At 34.8% G+C, this 22154-nt stretch overlaps 1 protein-coding gene across 1 annotated transcript in view; it reads right to left on the bottom strand.

The window, feature by feature from the left end:
* The window catches only part of RNGTT (RNA guanylyltransferase and 5'-phosphatase), a 201488-nt gene that overhangs the window by 24883 nt on the left and 154451 nt on the right, over nucleotides 1-22154 (bottom strand). Inside the window, exon 14 of the mRNA XM_070418106.1 lies at nucleotides 18813-18879. Coding sequence (XP_070274207.1) covers nucleotides 18813-18879 — 67 coding nt within the window. The remainder of the gene's footprint in view (nucleotides 1-18812; nucleotides 18880-22154) is intronic.

Genomic DNA, 22154 nt, shown 5'->3' with positions numbered 1-22154 from the left:
AAATCTCACACTTATAGCAAGCTAATTATTCTCTAGAAGTGATTGTCATATATATGTGGATGGTTTCAGGGTTCAATTTTGTCAAAAGCTGGCAAATTAATTCATGCATCATCTGATACAAGCCTTATGTTTTAAGAGATTAAATGCTACTGCAAAGACCTATGACCAGCGAATTTCTGAAGACTACCCTTAACTAAAAAAATCTATTAATCTACTTTGGGGGGGGGGGGGATGATATAATCTACAAGACAGTTTATTTGCTATGATAAATTCAATATTCCACCCAACTGTGAAGAACATATCTGTGTACTAAACAGAATATTTTTTATGTTTTCAAGTTTATACCCCAAAAAACTTACATATTAATCAAGAATGTACTGTGTTAAAACATAAAAACAAAAGATTCCAGAAAAAAGATGCTAATTTTCTTTTCTCTTAGTAAATCAGATATATAGGTAATATTGGCTCAGATGTTTACACTAGTTTCTACCAGTTATGTAGAGTCACATTCCCATCTTTACAGATGTTTTTAATACACACTTTTCTTATAGCTACAATATGCTATTTACTACACAATAAGTTTTCTCTCAAGAGAGAAATGTAAGCAACATTTTGAAACTTCAGTTTGTTGAAATTTGTAACTATCTGTGAGCTTCTCATTTTGTATCAGCATAAGTGAATTATGCTTTTGCTACTGTCAAACAAAAAATACATTTAAAATGATTTCAATTTTTATTCTCACACTTAATTTTTCCAGTTGCATATGGTAATACAGTTTAAAAATGATGTCAAAGATGCCACTTTATGACAGCAAAATATTAAGAGACATTTGATGGAATCAACATATGGTGCATCCCTGAGGAATATGGGGAACATTTTTATTTTAGAGAAGGCAACATTTATTTCTTAATCAATACAGAGTCTCCCTAAAGTATGTGATATTATTATTAAAAAGGTCTCCAGCAGTTATAAGGCTTTTGTATAAGCAACCCTATAAAGTTTAATAGGTTTCCAAGACTACGTTAACACACAAAGGACCTACCATTCATATACTTCAGGCTGTGAAGTTTACACTTTCTCACTTTAAACGTGGAAAGTTTCAGTGGCAAGTAAAGGTATACAAAAGTAAAATCTTAGAAGCTAAATATGAATATAGGCAAATATAAGATTTCACAGGCAGTATACAAGTATTTGCCAAGTGGTGACACAAATCATACACCACTCCTAGAAAGAAAGGATTGCTCCTTCCCAGAAATTAGTTCATACCTCCCTTAGGGTTACTTCTGTACTATTCTTTGCTTTTTTGCTGATGGATATATATCTTAAGTTCCTAGAGAGAAAAGATTTTATATTTTCAGCTTTGAATTCCACCACAGTACTAAAAAATACCTAGCACCTGGTACATGCTCAATAAATGCTTGAAAAGCAAAATAATAAATGATTGCTGGTATTGATAAAGATAATGAAGACGGCAGCCTCACTCAGGGCCAAGCACTGTTCTAAGTACTTCAAATGCATTAGCTAATTTACTATTACTTTCTCTTGGTATCTCCACTTTACAAATGAGGAAACTGAGGACACAGAGAACAAATAGCCTGCCCTGACTCTAACTCCTTCATGCCCTTCAATTCTTGGCCAAAGAAGTAAGTGACTTGGCCTAAGAAATAAGTGACTTCATTAGGAAGGTCTTCCTTGACCCATTAAACAAGGCTAGCTACCCTTGCTATCCATCCAAATAGCTAATTTTCCCTATCATTACAGCCATCACTCCTAAACTTATTCAACCAGCAAAACTGTACATTATACGATAAGCCCCAGGAAGGTAGGGACTATCTCAGTCTATTCACTACTCTAATTCCAGTCCCTATCAAAGTACTTGGCACATGATGGGGATTAATGAATATAACTTTAATGACTGAATGATGCATAACATATGGCAGGTATTCATTAAATGTTCATTTAAGAAATAAATAACAGAAATAAATGAATCTGAAGTGATCTTGAAAAAGTCAATGTAATTGCCCAGTAATTTGTAATCTGAAAATGTAAAACAGATTTAAGAGAAAAATGAGGATTCGAGATAAAGAGGATCATCTATAAACAACTATTCCACAGTTGTAAGTAACCACAACACAACTTTGACATTATGGCTGACCCATTTCTGACACATATTATTTGTGTATTCAGGAGAACTCAACGTCATATTTAAGTTGTAAACCCCCAAAATAAAAATTCAGAAAGGGTCCTCGTTAATTTTAAGATAGATGAAACCACTCAAGTGTTTCATCTTAATAATATATTGCTTTTATGAGGGTGCCTGGAATCTGCCACTAGCAAGTTTCTGGTTGAGTAGAAGAGCTCCCAGCTCATATTCAATCTACAGTGTGTTTCTTGAAGATGACCCTGGTGAGGCTGCAGTACACTGCCAGCATGATTATACACCATAAACACTCAAACAGTAGAGATGAGCTCTGTGTTGTAGAGATGGAGCTAAGCCTAGTTAAATTTGCAGATTAACTTAAAAGGAGTATGGATTATAAACCACACTGGACTGCGACTGCACACAAAGGTGAAAACTGCTGGAAGGCACTGACTGACAGGCAGAAAGCAGAGCAGGTTCAGTCATTTTGCTCAAGAAACTTAAAGATATGCAAGTGCAAGTTAAATTTAAGTTTCAACCCTGTTTTACATCATTTGGTATGGCCGTGAGTAGCAGTGACAGAGACATACATCAGCCACTGCCACAGTAAAGAAAATGATACCTTGAGTAAAGGCAGCAGGCTCACAGAAGAAAAAAACCCACTGCAAAGGAAAAAACATTCTTTCTGAGCATAATTGCTGATGCTTTTTGCTTTTGGGGCTGTAGTCACACATACCTAGCCCATAAGCAGAAACACATTAAAATATTTAGAATCACAAGAGCAATGTTTGCAATTAAAAGAAATATAGGTTTAATATGAAGGCTCTTTCAACAAATAAAAAAACACTCACTGGTATAGTACTGCCTTAAGGAAAACAGAGAAGAATTAGCACCCTCTCATTTTTATAAAAAAAAAAAAAGACATGAAAAGAAAAGAAAAAATAGAAAGCAATGTCAGTGAATTAAAGTACTGTATTTTTCCTGAAGGATGTAGCAACACCTTTGGACCCACTGGTCAAAGCTTATGAATACATATAATTGGGTATAAATTGAGGCTCTTGCTTTAACATGTTTAGCTACCTGATTTTCTCTATAAACATTGGCACTTAAGTTACTGACAGAAAAAAAAAAAAAAAAAAAAAAAAAAGCAGCAGCAGCAGCAGCAAGAAAGAAATTGCCAGACTTTGACTTTGAAAAATGACAGCAGATAGCAAATCACCATCCCAAAAGCATAGTAATCTTAGGCCACTTTCTGAGGCAGTAACTAGCCTAAGAGACATTAACATTTTCTGAGGCTGTACTTTATTAAAGCACTAGAGGCCCGGTGCATAAAATTTGTGCACGTGTAGGGTCCCTAGGCCTGGCCAGTGATCAGGGCCAATCAGGGCCTTCCGGCTGCCAGCCAGGGCCTTCCTTCATTCTACGCCGCCCCCTGGTGGTCAGCACACATCATAGCGAGTGATGGAACTCCCGAGGGGACACTTTGCATATTAGCCTTTTATATATAGAGATAGGCAAAAAGCCCAATATGATACTCAAAATAAAAGTTATATATGTTACAGAGCACTTTAAGATGGTAGGAATACTTCCAATATGTCAAAGAAAAAACATTAACAGAAATGCTTGCTTTAAAAAGCTACATGGGAAATATTTTATTAAATAATAATGATATGGGACAATCGAAGTTTTTAACTGTCTTGTACATCCATAGAAGTTGTTTATTTGTTTTTCCATGCATTGTCGTAAGGGCTGATCCCTTGAAATATGTGATCAACATTCTTGAATGAAAAATTTAAGTCAGCAATATTTATACAAAATAGTGTTGTAAGAACAAAGAGAGTGGACTTAAAGAGTCAAAACACCTGGGGACAATTCCAAATGTATCATTTATTGGCTGTTAGCCTCTCTGTGTCTCAGTTTTCTCATCTAAATAATATAATACATGTCAAACCAGAAATCTGCAAATTCTATTATTGTGTGGTATATCACTAAAGTACAGGTTTCTGCTTCCTTATTACCAAGCAGAAACACTGAAAGGAATGTTTAACGATAATGGTACACTATAGCAGCTAGATTTTTATATTTATTTATGTATTAATTATTAATAATTATATTTACTTTTAACTTAACAATAGACTCCTGATACTGTTTTTAAAGTCACAATTTTGAAGATAACTCCCCGAAGAAGCTGTGAATAAAACAACAAAGGGTAGTTATCACCTTCAGTGGGGAAAAGGGTATAATGAACTGATTTCTTTCTCACAATAAAAATCTCTATTGAACAAACTTGAACTAATCAATCTGTTGTTGTTTTTTCATCCAGAACACAATTCTGCAAAAAATAGGGCTAATCTTAACTTCCCAAGAACGTATAAAAAAAGAAGAAGAAAAAACACTATAGGAAGGCAAGCTCTTCCATGACTTGGACTGTCAGGTTCGAAGATGTAACTAGCCATATTAAGAAAGATTCTCTAGTGCAGGGGTGGGCAACCCCTGGCACACGTGCCAAACATGGCAGGCCAGTAACTTTTGCTGGCACGCGAAACCCTCTCTTATAATCTTCCATTTACAATTTTTTTCTTAATATCGACTTTTTTATTTTTCAGGTAAATTCGGTGTAGGTGCATCTTAGATAAATAAATAATTTTACATAACCAGTTATCTTAAAGACCATAGACATGGATTGACAAGAGAGGGGAAGAGCAATTTCTATGCCTCTGCCTTAACTCTCTCTGCCTTCCTAGATCTGATCAGTGTTTTGGTTTCATCCACATACGCTTGTGAATCTTTGTTCTCAGTGATGAATTTTGTTAAGTCTCGTAATAAAAGTAGCCTGACGGATGAAAGTAGTAGCTCGTGCATATCTCTGAAGGTCACGAAATAAAAACCTGATGTAAAATCTCTGTCATCAGTGATGCAGCAGCAAAAGTCCACTGATAATATCAAACGAGTCATAAAGTTTTCTGTCGGACTATCAGTGTACATGTATACATTAAAAAATAAATGTATTTTTCATCATCATATACTGTGTTTTTATCGCTCAAATGAATTTTATTATTTCTTCAAGGTTCTTCACATACATACACCTTAAGAGATATCAAGTAGGCGTAACATGTTCTCAAAAAATTAGGGTTGGCACGCAGAAGAATATTGAGTCAGAGATTTTGCTGGTTTTGGCACGCACTCACAAAAAGGTTGTCCACCCCTGGTCTAGTGCATTCACTTCCTGTCACAAATAATAGCTCAACTTCAGCAGCAACAAAATGTGAGAAAAAACAGAAACATTAATTTGAACTACTTTTCCATTAGTTCTACATTTTTGTTTCTCTTCAAAACAAACACTTCAAATAATATAAAGAAAATATAAAAATAACTTAATACCTGACAGCTATGAATTTAGAAATTCAGGACCCTTTCGTTATTGTCCATGTCAGTGACCACTATGACTCGTTTCTTTACCTGGGGCCTAAAGGAGCCATGTGAAATATTGATGTGAATTATTAAGAAAATGTCCATTCTTTATGTCAAATTTGATTCTGACCTAAATTTTTGATGTTTCTCTCTTTTTTTAAATCCTCACCCGAGGATATATTTATTGATTTTTTTATTTTTTTAGAGATAAAGGAAGGGAGGGAGGGAGAGGGCGAGAGAGAGAGAGAGAATTCTATAACTAAAGAGGAGTGGGAGTAGGGGAAATAAGGGTACAGTGGGATGGAAAGGCTGATGGAAGGAATTTACATTTGCTATGGTGGGCAATAGGAAGCCACTATTGGTGATCATTTAAAAATGAAAACAAAAAACCCACAAACAACTAATATATGGCAAACTTAGAAAACTTATGAAAGGTTCTGAAGGCCATAAATAGGAGACTAGATTTATGCTAGAGAGTGTCAAAATGCCTTAAATAAAGGCAATCAAGGAGTAGAAGGTTTTGAGGAGGAAACTGTTGTGGATCTACCTGAAGTCTACAGAAGAGGTGGATGTTAACTGTCCTGGTCGACAGAACAGAACAAAACTGAAGCAGAAACCTGGCTTCAAGGAACATGGATCTTTTAAGGCCATCTGGAACTCTGCCAAGAATGCGTGACTTCAAAAGAATAGATTTGTCTTTACTTTTGTTCTCCCAAACTATAATTTTTTATGATTTTATTGATTTCATAAGCCATTCAGGCTAGTAAAAACAATAACTTATCCTCATCAACACAATTCCTTTCTTTTCCTTGTGTGGCTTTATTCCACTACAGAAATCTCCATGTTGTGACATCTAATGGCCTGAATCATGTGCATGTTGCCTTATTTCATCCATGCTTTTGCTAAGCCTTAACCATCCTGAGAACACCTCCTTGCTTATTCTGTCACTGCCATTTTCATCATCCAATTATCCTTATGCTATGCAACTAACCTACTCATCCTGAATCTTAAAAACACATCTGTTTCTTCTTGCAATTCTGATATTCTTTTTTCAGCTAAAATCAGCCCTGTGTCAACAAATGCCAAATACACTGATCTTGAAAAGCATTAAGTGTTTTTATTCCAGATATGCTTATAAAGCTTACTTAACTTTGAGCCAGAAATAAGAATCTGCTTTTCACTATACCTAGCAAAACTGCCACACCAGGTTGAAAAAAAAAAAATGAATCGCAAATGCGAGATTAACTTTTTCTTTCTGAGCTAATCAGAGCACTCAAGATGTTCAGCTGATTTGTTTATATACCTGATTTTCTATCAGCTGGTTCTTTCTTAAAGAAATAAAGTAAAAAAAAAAAAAAAGAAAAAGAAATAAAGTAGATTTCTAGAGATTGTTTCAAATTAATATACAATACTTTCACCCAAATCTCTTGGATATTAAGAAGTAATAAATGTAGCCCAAACCGGTTTGGCTCAGTGGATAGAGCGTCAGCCTGTGGACTGAGAGGTCTCAAGTTCAATTCCGGTCAAGAGCATGTACCTTGGTTGCGGGCACATCCCCAGTAGGAGGTGTGCAGGAGGCAGCTGATCGATGTTTCTCTCTCATCGATGTTTCTAACTCTCTACCCCTCTTCCTTCCTCTCTGTAAAAAAAATCAATAAAATATATATTTTTTTAAAAAGAAGTAATAAATGTAAAATAAGCATTTAACGCAATAGAAAAACTACAAGTAGGATTGGTCCTTCCAAAGGCTGAGGAGAAATATATGACACAATAAACTTCAAAACAGATGCTCTGGGAACAGAAAGGAAACTTTCTGTTTTTGGTTGTAATTAGAAGCCTTTTAATATCTCAGAGATTCACAAATGTTCCCAATACAAGAACTCTCAGCTCTTGCTATTAACAACTGATTAACATAAATACGCAACAATGACTAAATAGTAGCAGAGGTGAGATTATAACTTTGAGCTCTTTATACCCCCCATCTCTTTTTATGTAAACAAACCACAGCCACTATCTTAATCCTTGTGGTGGGACTACATTTCCTTTGGTCAAGTCATTTAGCCCAGTCAGTGTCTTAACTATAGGGGTAATTTTGGCCTTACTGTGCAAACAAAACTCAGAAGGGCTTTAGGGACTATAAAAACATACTGCACAGGATAAAAATGCAACATAAATAGTAACTAGTATACACTAAATAGTAGACTCTACAATACTACATCATAGGAAGCAATGTACTATCTTTTGACAGTAGACCTTGGGTTTGCCACTCAGTTTTGTATGCCTTCCTGATCTGTTAAGCTGGAAAATTCGAAGGGCAGGTACACTTTATAGGTTGCTTAAAAATTAATTAGAACAGTGTCTGACTTATTGTGCTCAACAAATGTTGGCTATTGTATCTTTCTATTTGATAACATTACTAACTATAACTGTTCACACTTTTGGTTTTAAACAAATGATCTTGTTTTCTTTTTTTATGTTAGAAAGTTGTCAAATACTTAAAAGAAGAAAAAAATATGAAATATCCAAAGCGATATCAATGTGCTTGTAACATTTGATGATAAAAATAAAAAATTATTATACAATAGGGATACATTAAATTTAAATATTTTTATATTATTTGCTTTTCAAATCCTCAGTCTCCCTTAACCAAAAGAAAAGTTTTGTATTAAATGAATTTTTCACTAGATAACCACTTTTATTAACTAAGACTTGGAAAGTCAAATCTGATTCTAAAATATTGCAATCTAGTCTGGATAGTCAAATGATCTCAAATGCCATTATTGAAACATTATTAGCCAAGATGACAAGTGCATATTTCTTCATAACTGACTATTTACTGGAGAAATTATTTTTCTCCTTCTGTGGGAATAAAATAAAATACATATAACTTCTAGGTGTCTAATATAAATCTAGATCAAAAATTGTGGCATTGTTTGTCAGAAATATGACTTCAGCAATAATCATTTTAGATATGATCTTTTATATTTGCATGGTTATCAGTGCCTTTGAAATTCAAGTCAGAGAACCACTTCTTTTTAGAAGTAAAATATTGGTAGGAAAACACAACGGGATATTATTTCCTTTCACTAACATAGAAGGGTCATTGCATTATAAATACCTAAGTATGACACCATCTATTTTTTTTGAGAACATTACAAAATTACAAAAAGAGTAACTGTTTATTATTTTTTATTTTCAAACCATGTTTAATAAGAACTCTGCTGGATATAAACCTAGTTTTCTAAAAAACTAGAATATGCTAAAATAATTTATAATATTTTTAAATAAAGTGTTTAGATCAAGAGAAATTGAAAGCTATTGAAATTCTCATCTAAGAAAAATGCTAACTTTGTTAATCGAAAATTAATTTGAGGACTATAATTAAAATGTTCTCAGAATAATGTATTCACAAAATCTACATTGCAAATAAAGTTACTCATCTTTAATTTACAACCACAATCTTAAATTAGAAAATAAAATTAATTTATACTGCCTCAAAGATATCCCAACTCAAGATGTAAGAGAGATTAGAAAATAAAGTTTTAAGGTAGTATATTTCCTACCTTATAAATCTGTATGTAACTAGAACCAGAGTTTTTAATACTTTGATGAACTTTATGGTAAATACTTAATGACTTAAAAAACCCAACAAACTCAGAGATACAAAAGAACAGATTGGCAGTTGCCAGAGATGGGGTGGGGAGTGGTAAAATGGGAGTGTGTGTGGGAGGGTCACAAGGTACAAACTTCCAATTATTTAAAAAAAACACAAGTCATGCCCTGGTTGGGTAGCTCAGTTGGTTAAAGCATAGTTCAGATATGCCAAGGTTGCAGGTTCCATCCCGTCAGAATGCATAAATAAGTAGAACAACAAATCGACGTCTCTCTGTCTCTCTGTCTCTCTCTGTCTAAAAATCAATTAAACAAAAAGTCATGGAGATGCAATGTACAGTATGGTGACTACACTTAATAATACTGTATTTACATATTTGAATATTGCTGAGAGTACACCTTAAAAGTTCCCATCACAAGAAAAAAAAAATTTTGTAACTATGTAATGTGACAATGTTAACTAGACTTATTGTGAAGATCATTTCATAATGTATATAGATATCGAATCATGTTGTACACTTGCAATTAAAATAATGTTATATGTCAATTATAGCTCAATTTAAAAATACCACTTGCTTTTCTAGGCATTCTTCAATAATAATGTTAAATGTTTAGTGCTTTTATCTCTCAGGCAATACGCTAAATGCACAGGAAGTGCATAAGACACAGCTCAGCCTCTAGGAAGCTTATAATCTTGTAGATAAGTTTCCTAAGGAAGTGAAGATACAAATAATGAAACTGAAACATGTGACTACAGGCTTCAAGTGTTACTCAGTTTTGACATTAATAATGCCAAAAGCACCTTGGTAAAAATGGCAGAACCACTACTCCAGAATACTTTTGGAACCCTAGTCTGCAATCACTATATGACTTGTAAACAGTGCATTCAAGTTACAATATGGGCTCACCTAAGAGCCCAGCAGACCTTGAAGCACTCTGTCAGCAAGTGTGCAGGATAAAAGGGTATCAGAAACTTAATAGCTATTGCATAGAAGCAGGCTTCCACTAGGGCTTGTTCTGTTGTTGTTGTTTAATTTCTTTTGCTTTATGAATCTGTTCAACAAAGGGATAACCACACCCGCCCTTATCACTGCGATATGAGGCACTGAAAATCGGCCTCTTACTTTATAGTATTACAGAAAACTTAGCCATAGAATATGTCACACAAATCAAGATCTGATTCTATTGCTTTCTCTCAATTTCTCACTCATCTCCATTTCTTTCTTTTTTTTTTTTTTTTTTTTTCATTTAAGGGAGGCGATCTTACCTTTATTTCTCTAGCCTCAAAATACACAGAATCATTTGGAAGACAGAGTAGGCGTGGAAGGCTCCCTTCTGTTCTTAAAAATTAGGATTTTTTTGAAACAGAAAACAGATTTTTTTGGCTTTATAAAATATCTTAATTTGTTTCTCATTTATATTTTCCTGTACTTTCCTCCTCCCTCTTCCCAGGAACTATGACATTTCATCATTTTCTTCCCCTCCAAAGCCACTTCCAGGGCTCTCATCGGCTCAGGAGCAGGAAAGCTTCCACTATCATCTGGGCTGTGTGAATATGGCATTCTCCTGCCAGAGCATATGGCAGGACAAGTCTTACCCGGCAGCAGTGGCTGCCAAACTCCTGAGTCGTGACCCATTTTCCAAGACAGAAGTTAATCCAGTGGGATGAGACTAGCATTTAAAAACCAAACTCTAACTGACAAGTAAACAGAATAGAATAGAAAAGACAGCTATCGCATCACATTTATTCTAAAACTTTGGTTTTACATTTTGTTTGTGTAAATATACTGTATATGTACTGGATTGCAACAGAAAAACATTTCTTACAGTCCTACAGGTCATGGTCAAAAGTTTGTAAGCCACTAAACTAGAATACCAAGTTCTAGGGAACTGCATCTTTATCTGATGAAATATTTTAGATATTTTAGAGATTTAAAATATGAATGTTATATAATTTATTTCAGTAAAAAAGTGTTGACCTAACAAGCCACATATTTTCTAAAAGATAGTAAACAAAACAAACCAGTTTTCCCTTTTTTTCAGTATTTCATAATAGATGGAACTCAAATAAATAGTTTATCTTTGAATTTAATTTACCCAAAAATTAAAATTGAATAAGCCCTGGCAGGGTGGCTCAGTTGGTTGGAGCGTCATCCTGTATACCAGAGGTTGCAGGTTCAATCCCAGTCAGGGTGCATAGGGGAGGCAAGTGATCTCGATCTCTCTCTCTCTCTCTCTCTCTCTCTCTCTCTCTCCCCGCCCCCTTTCCTCTCTCTCTAAAAAAAAATCAATAAAAACATAACCTCGGGAGAGGATTAAAAAAAAACAACCTGAATAAGTCATTAGTTATCTCAATAATATTTTTAAGTAATAAATAACCATCTAAGTTCAATATACCTTAAAGGAAAAATATTCTAACTCCTTTTTAATTGAAAAAAGTCTGAGGGGTGATTTGATGAGTTTTCCAATATGAAATTAAAAATAAAGAAGAGATCATGATTTCTTTACATCTATTACATATGTATATGAATACAAATATCAATCATATTTCCTTGGCTGTAAAGAGATTTTTAAAAATTCAAGCTCAGGAAGCTTACTGTATGACACTGAGACTAATGGCACCCAGGCTCTCAGCAGACAGAACCAGGCTCTGGGGCAGAGAATAACTCAACCGCACAGTAGTCTCTCTTATGTACAGTTTTGTTTTTCCATGGTTCGTTACCCTCAGTCAACTCCAGTCAAAAAATATTAAACAGAAAATTCCAGAAAAAAGCAACTCTTAAATTTTAAATTGTAAGCTGTTCTGAGTACCATGATGAAATCTTGCAGCTTCCCACTCTGTCCCGCCCAGGACACGATATCCATCCTTTGTCCAGCATATCCACTCTGTATACACTACCTGCTCAGGAGTCACTTAATAGGCATCTCAGTTATCAGACAATCACTGCTCATATTCAAGTTACCCTCACATAGGCATTTTCATCTCACATCATCCCAAGAAGAAGAAAGGTGAGGACAGAATATTAAGATATTTTGAGAGAGACCACATTCACATAACTTTTATTACAGTATACTAGAGGCCCAGTGCACGAATTCGTGCACCAGTGGGGTCCCTCAGCCTGGCCTGTGGGATCAGGCCAAAACCAGCTGTCCAGCATCCCCCAAGGAGTCCCGGACTGCGGGCCTCTAGTAGTAAATACAGGGTTTGGTGTTATCCATATTTTCAGACATCCACTAGGGCAGTGATCGGCAAACTGTGGCTCAGCAAACTGCGGCTCGAGAGCCACATGCGGCTCTTTGGCCCCTTGAGTGTGGCTCTTACACAAAATACCGACTTCTGTGCATGGGCCACAAAGTTTCAATCGCACTGTACGTGCGCGCCCGCACGTGGTATTTTGTGGAAGAGCCACACTCAAGGGGCCAAAGAGCCACATGTGGCTCACGAGCCGCAGTTTGCCGACCACTGCACTAGGGGTCTTAAAACATATCCCCCATGGATAAGGGAAAACTACTATGTTGATTAAAAAATAAGTGCCTCAGAATAATGGTTATATTCCTTACTTTCACATATGGTAGCTGCGTAGAATTTATAGTTAAAATACAGAAGACATTTCTTAGCTGTTCTGCAGTGTCAAAGTGGAAACTGTCTGACTCAGCCTTGCAGTCTCACACACTTCTTTGGCTGTCAGAACTGGAAGAGGCAACTAATACCAAGCCCTGCGGGGAGGACAGCCCTGTGGCCTTGAGATTGTTCATAACAACCCCTGAGTTGATTAAAAGTGATGTTGACAGGCTTCAATCCCTCTTGGTTTTATGGATTTTGGCTGCTAACTGAAGCCTTCAGGACTAGAAACCTATGAGAATAACATTAATATTTTTACTAGACTGTGAAATGTTCTAGAAAACAACATAGAAAAGTGGATCTAAAATGTAAACTATTGCTTAAACTTGAACATGTCTTTAAAAATAAACCATGAATAATATGAATAATATTACACACACACACACACACACACACACACACACAATTAAGATAAAGGTATTATTCAAAGATAGGCAGAAACAACCCCTCTCCAAAATTAGGGACTTCTGAAAAACTTCTGACAGCTTGAAATAGGAATTAAACAAAATGTTATTTTAATCAAAGCTTCCCTTTTGAATTTCAGATTGCATATAAAGGTATAATAAATCATATATCTTAAGAAAAGCCTAAGTCACATATAGCCCAGTACAGTTAGAATCAATATCTCAATAAAGTTGAGAGAAGTTAGTCTTGAATGAGGGTGAAACCTGCTTCATTTATTGCACAACACTAGCTGTGGGTATGTGAGGCAATTCCTTTCTTACTCTACATTACAACTTATTATAAAATGACTATGCTTTATTTAGTTTATTATATTTTAGGACAAAACAAGAGAATACTCTGCATGTTCAAAATCAGGTTTTTTCTGATGACAAATTTGCCCTAAAAACTTAAATTTGTTTTCAATACCCTTATGGTTAACAGTAAAGTTTGAGAAAACATTGTATTTACTTTTTAGGGTTCTTAAATTGGGGCCCTTAAATGCCCTTCAGTGGGATCCATGAACTCTCTGAAATTTTAAATAAAAGTGCGTGTCTGTGTAAATTCCTGGGATTTTCAAAGAGATCAATGATCTGAGAATAAAGTTACTGCTTTGGGTGAAAGTTATATATAAGAGGACTGAGTTTATTTTAAAAAGAACCTTCCAGATAACTTATAGGAGATGTTAAGAGATAAAAGGTAAGTTGGAATCATTTAGCTAAAAGTAATGAAACCTGAAACTAGCATGAAGATGTACTAGTCTGAAGCTATAATGAAGTTCTGTGTTTGTACATGCTTGTATCTTTATCTAGGGCTTTGACAGAAAACTTAAACTAAAAGATGGACAATAATGGAAGGATATTTATATGTATGTCTGCAGAGTGATTATAATGACTCATGCTATATACTAATAGTACAAATATCTACTATCATGCTATAGCAAATTTATAAACTCATTTAACATTTGTCCAAATATCTGTTATCCTTTTTGTTTTTCTTTTCCCGATCTTTATAAACTGGATTCCTTTTTAGAAATACAATTGTAACATGTCTTTTTAACAAACAGAGCCTCTAACACCAAGCCACTCATACTAAGTCCTGTGTGTTAATGCATGAGAATTCCTTTTCCTAAATATTTCAGTGAACAATTTCCTACCTTGATTTATTCAAAAAATTTCAACCAATATTCCTTAAGAAAAGCAGTTTCCATTTATTAAAGGTTATATCTGATGTCTCTGCCACAAAACATAGTATCATTACATTTAGTTTAATGGGGGGGGGGGGGCGGTAGTGAATACACTAACAAATAGTGGTATTTCATGACTAAAAGAAGTCAGGTATAAGGCAAGGGAAGAAACGGACCTTAAGTTTCTAGCCTAACTTAAAGCATTTAAACTATGATTTTTTATTATTCTTCAATTAACTTATAAGTATCTAATTAGATAAGAATCTATACAGCATTTTCATAGAACCATAGGAATTATGAAAGAATTTAAATAATTAATAAGGATAAGAAATCCTTTCACAGTGTCTGAGAGAAACCTTTCCCAGAGCAACATCAAAGGAAAAAGATGGCCTAAAATTAAAATGATGGGCATTTTTCTACTGAGTTGATTATCCAGGAATAAAAGGGTTGACAAAGGACTGACCTCTGTCACTAGGCTTGTTAGGAAAGGCCTGGATAAAGAAAATGTTATGTTAATGAATCAGATGAATGATGGAGGAATTATCCTCATACACACACTTAGTCTATGTTTTTGGAAAAACATGTAAACATACACATGAACAAATTCTACACTTCCCTAAATATATCAGATATATCTCTCACTTTTTAGTTGTTTCAGTTCTAATAAGGAAAAACAGCATTTTCCAAACCAATGGACTGAAAAACAAAAACAAAAACTGGGCTTTCAAAAATATTCCTGCTGAAACGTAATAGGATCCTGGCTACACACGGAATTTGGTGAGAGTACAGTGAAGGAGCTTTATGAAGAGACTCCTGACAACTTCACTCATGCTCCAGATATATTAGAAATAGAAGAAAAATACTGTATACCTGAATGCATGTCATTAAGGAATCAAAATTTTAAGAAAGTCCACAACTTAAGATCCTGATGATGGACTTTTGAGAGTTATTTCGATTTAATGGAGATATTTAGAGGTGCTAATGCTATGGTAGCTAAGTTTTTTATTAAGATTTTTCATTTAAAAATGTCAACAATGTGGCTAAAGCTCCTCAGTATTAAGTATCCTGAATATTCAGGTTCAGTCTATTCTGAAAAATTCTCCTTTTTCAAACCATAAATATATATGTCATAAATGCAGTGGAAAGAAATTTAAACTCACACATCTCAAATTCATAGGAGAAAAGTAGTTCATGGAGCCAAAAATCAAATGTGAAGAAAAGTCAGAAAGTTAAACAAAATACAAATTTTATAGGCTACTCAGAAAACATTAACAGAAAGCTATAACAACAAAGAAAAAGGATGATCTCAAACCTTTTTTTTAAATAACTATCTTGGACATTCATAGTATCATTTTTCCTTGCAAGAAGGCCTAGATGGAATCTATGATCAACCCTCAACTAATACTACTAAAAAAAATTTTTTTGTTAAATGCTTTCCAAGATCAGGAACAAGACAAGGATGTCTATTCTCATCATTTCTACTCAACTCTGTACTGTAGGTTTTAGCCAGTGTAACAATGCAAGGAAAAGTAATAAAAGGCATCCAGATCAGAAAAAAAGAAGAAAAACTATCTTTATTAGATGACATAATCACTTATGTAGACAATCCTATGGCCCTAGCTGGTTTGGCTCAGTGGATAGAGTGTCAGCCTGTGGACTGAAGGGTCCCAGGTTCGATTCCGGTCAAGCGCACATGCCTGGGTTGCGGGCTCGATCCCCAGTAGGGGGCATACAGGAGGCAGCCAATCAATGATTCCCTCTCATCCATGTTTCTATCTCTCTCTCCCTCTCCCTTCCTCTCTGAAATCAGTACAAAATATATGTTAAAAAAAAGAAAATCCTATGAAATGTACAAAAAAGCTACTAGAACTAACAGAGTGTAATAAAACTATATGATTTAAATACAAAATTTAATCATATTTATATACTATCAATGCAAATATTAAAATTGAAGTACTTTTAATATTAACAGGTAAATTTATTTTAAAATTTGCAAGACCAATACACTGAAACAACACATATTGCTGAGAGACAGTAAAGATCTAAATAAATGGAAAAATATATAGTCTTCATGGATTAAAACATTTAATATATTGTTAAGATGTCATTTCTCCTCAAACTGATTTATAGATTCAACATGATCCAAATAAAAATTCTAGCCAGCATTTTTATTAAAATTGATAAGATGATTCTGAAATTCACATGGAAATTAAAGGAACCTATAGGTTAGCCAAAACAACTTTGAGGAAGAACAAAGTTGGAGGATTTACACTACCTGACTGCATGACTTATTATAAAGCTACTTTAAGATAATGTTTGTATTGGTGGGAGTAAATATATGCAAATTGCATACCTCATAAAGGACTTATGTCCACAAAATACAAATAATGCTCAAAACTCAACAGTAAGAAAACAAAAAAGCAAGTTTAAAATGGCGAGATTGGAACACACACTTCACTAGAGATGTGCAGATGGCAAAGAAGCACATGAGAAGATGCAAATTAATACTACAAATACCACCACATACCTACAAGAATGGCTAAACTTAAAAAGACTGACCAAATGTTGATGAGGATGTGGAGGAACTAACACTCTCACATCCTGCTGGTGGGAAAATAGGTTGGTAATTTCTTAAACATACAACTGTCATAACACAGCCATTCCCATCTTAGGTATTTACCAATGAGAAATGAAACTATATATCCATACAGAGACTTGTATACTAATGTTCACAGTAGTTTTATTTTAAACAGCCAAAAAGTAGAAACAACCCAAGTGTCCATCAACAGGTGAAAGAACAAAAAGATTGTGCACTAACCACATAGTAAAATACTACTCAGCAATAAAAAGGATTGAACTATTGATAAGTGGAACAGCATGGATGAATCCCAAAATAATTATGCTGAGAGAAAAGCCAAGAAGGGTGGGGCACAGAATTCTGTATGATTTCCCTTATATAAAACTAGAGGCCCAGTGCATGAAATTCATGCATGGGGGTGGGCGGGTCCCCTCAGCCCAGCCTGCACCCTCTCCAATCCAGGACATCTCTCTCGCAATCCGGGACCGCTGGCTCCTAACCGCTTGCCTGCCTGCCTGCCTGATCGCCCCTAACCGCCTCTGCCTGCCAGCCTAATGCCCCTAACTGCTCCCCTGCCAACCTGATCGCCCCTAACTGCCTCTGCCTGGCCCCTACCACCATGGCTTTGTCCAGAAGGACATCGGGAAGATGTCCAGTCTAATTAGCATATTACCCTTTTATTAGTATAGACTAGAGGCCTGATGCACAGATTCATGCACTGGTGGAGTTCCTTGGCCTGGCTTGCACCCTCTCGCAATCTGGGACCCCTTGGGGTATGTCAGAGAGCGGATTTCGGCCCAATACCCACAGGCCAGGGCGAGGTACCCCTGTGCACCGGGCCTCTAGTACACATATAAGACCTTTGGTTAATCTCTTCCCGCCCTCCCCCTCCCCCTTCCCTCTGAAATTCATCAGTCTGTTCCATGTTTCCATGCCTGTGGTTTCCGCTCCTGCATTGAGCATCTGCCTCCTGGTGGTCAGTGCACATCATAGCTACCAGCCGGTTGCTTAGGCTTTTATATATAGAGATAGATTCTAGACAATGTACATTAATCTATAATGATACAATCAGGTCAGTGGTCACCTGAGGACTGAAAGGGAAAAAGGAAAGGCAGGGGAAGGAGAATGATTTCAAAGGGGCACAGGGAAACTTTGGGGGTGATGATTTCAGAAATATAAGCATATCAAAATTTATCAAATTGTACAATTTATATATGTACACTTTTTTGTATGTTAATTACCTCAATAAAGCTGTCAAAATTTTAAGGGCAAAAGGAGTAATCTAAAAGATTAATCAGTGGCTCTAAATTTGACTCTTCTTAACTAATCACTGAAGTACTTTCATCAAAATTAAAGGAACCTATAGGTTAGCCAAAACAACTTTGAGGAAGAACAAAGCTGGAGGATTTACACTACCTGACTGCATGACTTATTATAAAGCTACTTTAAGATAATGTTTGTATTGGTGGGAGTAAATATATGCAAATTGCATACCTCATAAAGGACTTATGTCCACAAAATACAAATAATGCTCAAAACTCAACAGTAAGAAAACAAAAAAGCAAGTTTAAAATGGCAAGATTGGAACACACACTTCACTAGAGATGTGCAGATGGGCACATCTCTACTATGGGCAAAAATATTTAAATAATTCTTCACAAAACTGATTTACTTCATCAGCAGAGATATGCAAAAGCAAATATAAGTCACTATTCACAAACACATATTTTTTATATGTTGATGGTTATTTGCAGATTTTTAGTGAGTTCTGAATAAGTGAACTACATCTAGGAAAATTATACTGGAAAATGAACAATCATACCTTGATTTGTGCAAAGGGTCTTTCATAACCTCCAACATAAAGAAGTCCAACATTCTGAGGAAGCAACCTACAAAGAAATAAAATGCATTATTTTAAAAATACTCTTAAATGTAAGGTTGCATAATCATCAAAGTTATATAATAGATTAAAAATAAAACAGATAGTGAAAAAATGAATATCTATGCAATTATTGTCTTTTGGACAATTATTGCACTATGGGATAATAACCAGCAAAGAAATAATTCTTTTCTTTTTTTTTTAATCCCCACCAGACGATATTTTTTCATTGATTTTTAGAGAGTATGAAAGGGAGGAGAGAGACAGAGAGAAACATCGATGTGAGAGAGACACATCAATTGGTTGCCTCCCACACGTGCCCCAACCGAGGCCAGGGATTAAGCCTATAACGGAGGTATGTGTCCTTCACCAGAATCGAACCCAGAACCCTTCAGTCCGTGGGCCAACACTTTATCCATTGAGCCAAACTGGCTAGGGCAAGAAATAATTCTTATACTTCAGAAAATAGTGGATACATGTTGAGAATGAAAGCATAAATGTAGAACAGTCTAATATATTACTAATTCTAGCAAAATTACTACATAGTGTCTCTGGGGAAGCATTAAATAAAGTAATACATATATTTTAAAATACATAAGAATTCAACTCAGAACACACTCATTGTATGTCTGTACTTTGCACTATATAATATAATACAATCCTAAATAATTAGGTCCCAAAATCTAACAGGAAAACCAGACACATAAATAATTAACCCTAACAAAAGGTGGCGTCTAATAAGTGCTATTTATACAGGTATTTGCCATTACAAAATAGTGAAGTAAGAGGAACTTATTATGGAGGGAGCTGAAAACGTTTAAATAGGTGGTATTTGGGCTTAGCTTTGAAGGGTGGGTAAAGCAGAGGGAGAAGTTAAGGAAAGTTCTGAGAATATAGAAGACAATTTTAATTAAGACAAAGAGTAGACAAGTATGGCTGGAGTAAGGGATAACTTAGTTGGAGATGAAAATCCAAAGAAAGTTTGGAATGGACCATGAAGAATGCCAAATGCCCTATCTCCATATAAGCAATATGAAGTCATATTTTATAAGATGCACTTATTTCTTATAAAATAATAAATGCACATGAAAATAAAAATCAAAGTATATAGAGCTTAGGAAAAAAATAATGGTTCCCTTCCCTGCATCATCCCTCCCCTTCTATTCCTACTGCAAAGCGGTCAATCATTCTAAACTGCATGAAAACACTGTGAATGAAAATATACCGTCATTAGAATTGTGCTTGTAGAATGGTGCAAGGTAGGAAAAGAGCATACTTAAATATCCCTGTGTTTATTTCACCTATTATCACAAATCTTTTCCTAATGGACACTGTGAGTAAATGGACACAACATCAGACTTAACACTGTTCTACATAAATACAAAAAAAAAAAAAATTTGCCTATACCCCTGCCCAAAGTAACTAGGCCAACATACATCTTCTCAGAAGTTAATAGATGAATGTAAATTCTATTACATCGATCTGAAAATGGAACATTGAATAGTATCTAAAGTGAAAAAAAATAACTGCAAACTCAAAACAATCAAATGGAAAATTCTCAGTGTACCGTATTAATCTAATCATAGAAAATTTGAACACATGATTATCATAGCTGTCCTTTTAAAGTTAGCTAATGACTTCAAAACCCTACTTCAATAATTCCAAGGTATGCATTTATTCATATTTAAACTTCTCTGAAATTAGAATGCCCCGATACTCAATGGTGCCTTATAATCATTGTCACCAGGTGATGTTGTGAAGTGGCTGTGTGATTACCTCCCACTGACTCAGTTTACTAACTAAGACTAAGAAAGCACACTAGCAAAGCACCTTAGACTTTATAAAATAAGGTAGATATTCAGTCTCCTGGGAACAACCTATGTTCCCAGACATTCTTTAAAGGCCTACAAAGCATTAACGGCCATTAAAAGAATGTTAAAAGCTGATAAGCACAATCTGAATTAAACCAATTTAGCAAAAAACCACTTAAGTTTAGAATATAAATGATACTTATAGTAATTCATTTTAGCATGTTGCTGAAGATTATAAACATGACAAAAAACATTTTTGTTCACTGGATGCAAGTAGAAAGCATAGAAAATGTCCCCAAATCTCAACTGTGAAATGGAGAATTTCTTAGCCATCAACTGATAAATTAATTCAACCAACAAAACTTTAAATCTCTCACAAATCATTGCTAGTATCATAAATTTAATGTTAGTTAAATGTAACAGTGGTAATTTATTTCCTATATAACAAATATTCACAAAAACCTTGATAAACCCCTCTTAGAAGTAAGAATAGTCACTGTTCATACAAGTAGATGCTAGAAAAAGAAATGAATAAAGTAGGCTGACATTTAAAACTCAGTATGCCTCTAAATTACTATGCATTTCAGGAAATGTGCCAAAATACTAGTATGCCCCCCTTCTTCTAACTTGCCTATCTAATTACCTTTCCTAAACAATAAATTTCTTAAATATATCAATTACATACCACATATATATTTCACTTTTTAAATACTGTTCTTTCTCATTCATGTATCTATTATTCCTCACCATAGATTATATTACCACCACCATTTGAGTGGGTTTTAACATGTATCATAATTTTAAAGGCCTGCTTGCATAAAATACTTTGGGAACACAAATTCACATTTTTAAGATGGGAGATTTCTTAAAATGTTTTTACCTTTCAAAAAATTATTTTGCCAAATTGTATACATAATTATTATCAAATAATAGGCACCATTTTATGATGAAAGGGTACTTGTGTATAACATAGAAATCACATTTTAAATGCCCAGAGTAAGGCATTAATTCAGCACTGATAAATGCATGTATGTATATGAATATGTTAAAATGGAAACCCTGACTCTCTTAGTATCAGGTAATTGTTTTGCCCTTAAGTTACATGAACATTAACATAACCTTTATACAAAAGCTAACAAGTCCCAAAATATTTGCTTATAATTAAATGTTTCTATAGTGTGGCTACCAAAGAAGCTATTTTGGGCAAGTAGTAATGAAAAGGCACTGTTGGGGGGTAGGGGTGGAGAGAATCTATCAGGACTAATGTTCATTTTGCTTCAAGTTCCCAAGTACAAATATAAACAAGTATCTATACTGGGAAGAAAGTTACAGAATTATTTCCAGAAAACCTCCTTATATAAAGGAAAACTAAAACTTGTCATGTAATCAAATAAACATTATTTAAAAGAGCCTCATTCATCATAAACTAATGCTCTATCAGATATGGAAATAATGCTTTAAAAGGAAATTGAGT

The sequence above is a fragment of the Myotis yumanensis genome, unplaced genomic scaffold (assembly GCF_028538775.1).
Source record: "Myotis yumanensis isolate MYYU_CA2020_CCGP unplaced genomic scaffold, mMyoYum1.0.hap1 SCAF_6, whole genome shotgun sequence".
NCBI lineage: Eukaryota > Metazoa > Chordata > Mammalia > Chiroptera > Vespertilionidae > Myotis > Myotis yumanensis.
Note: the sequence above shows the minus strand (reverse complement) of the source record. Positions and strands in the feature narration are given on the sequence as shown.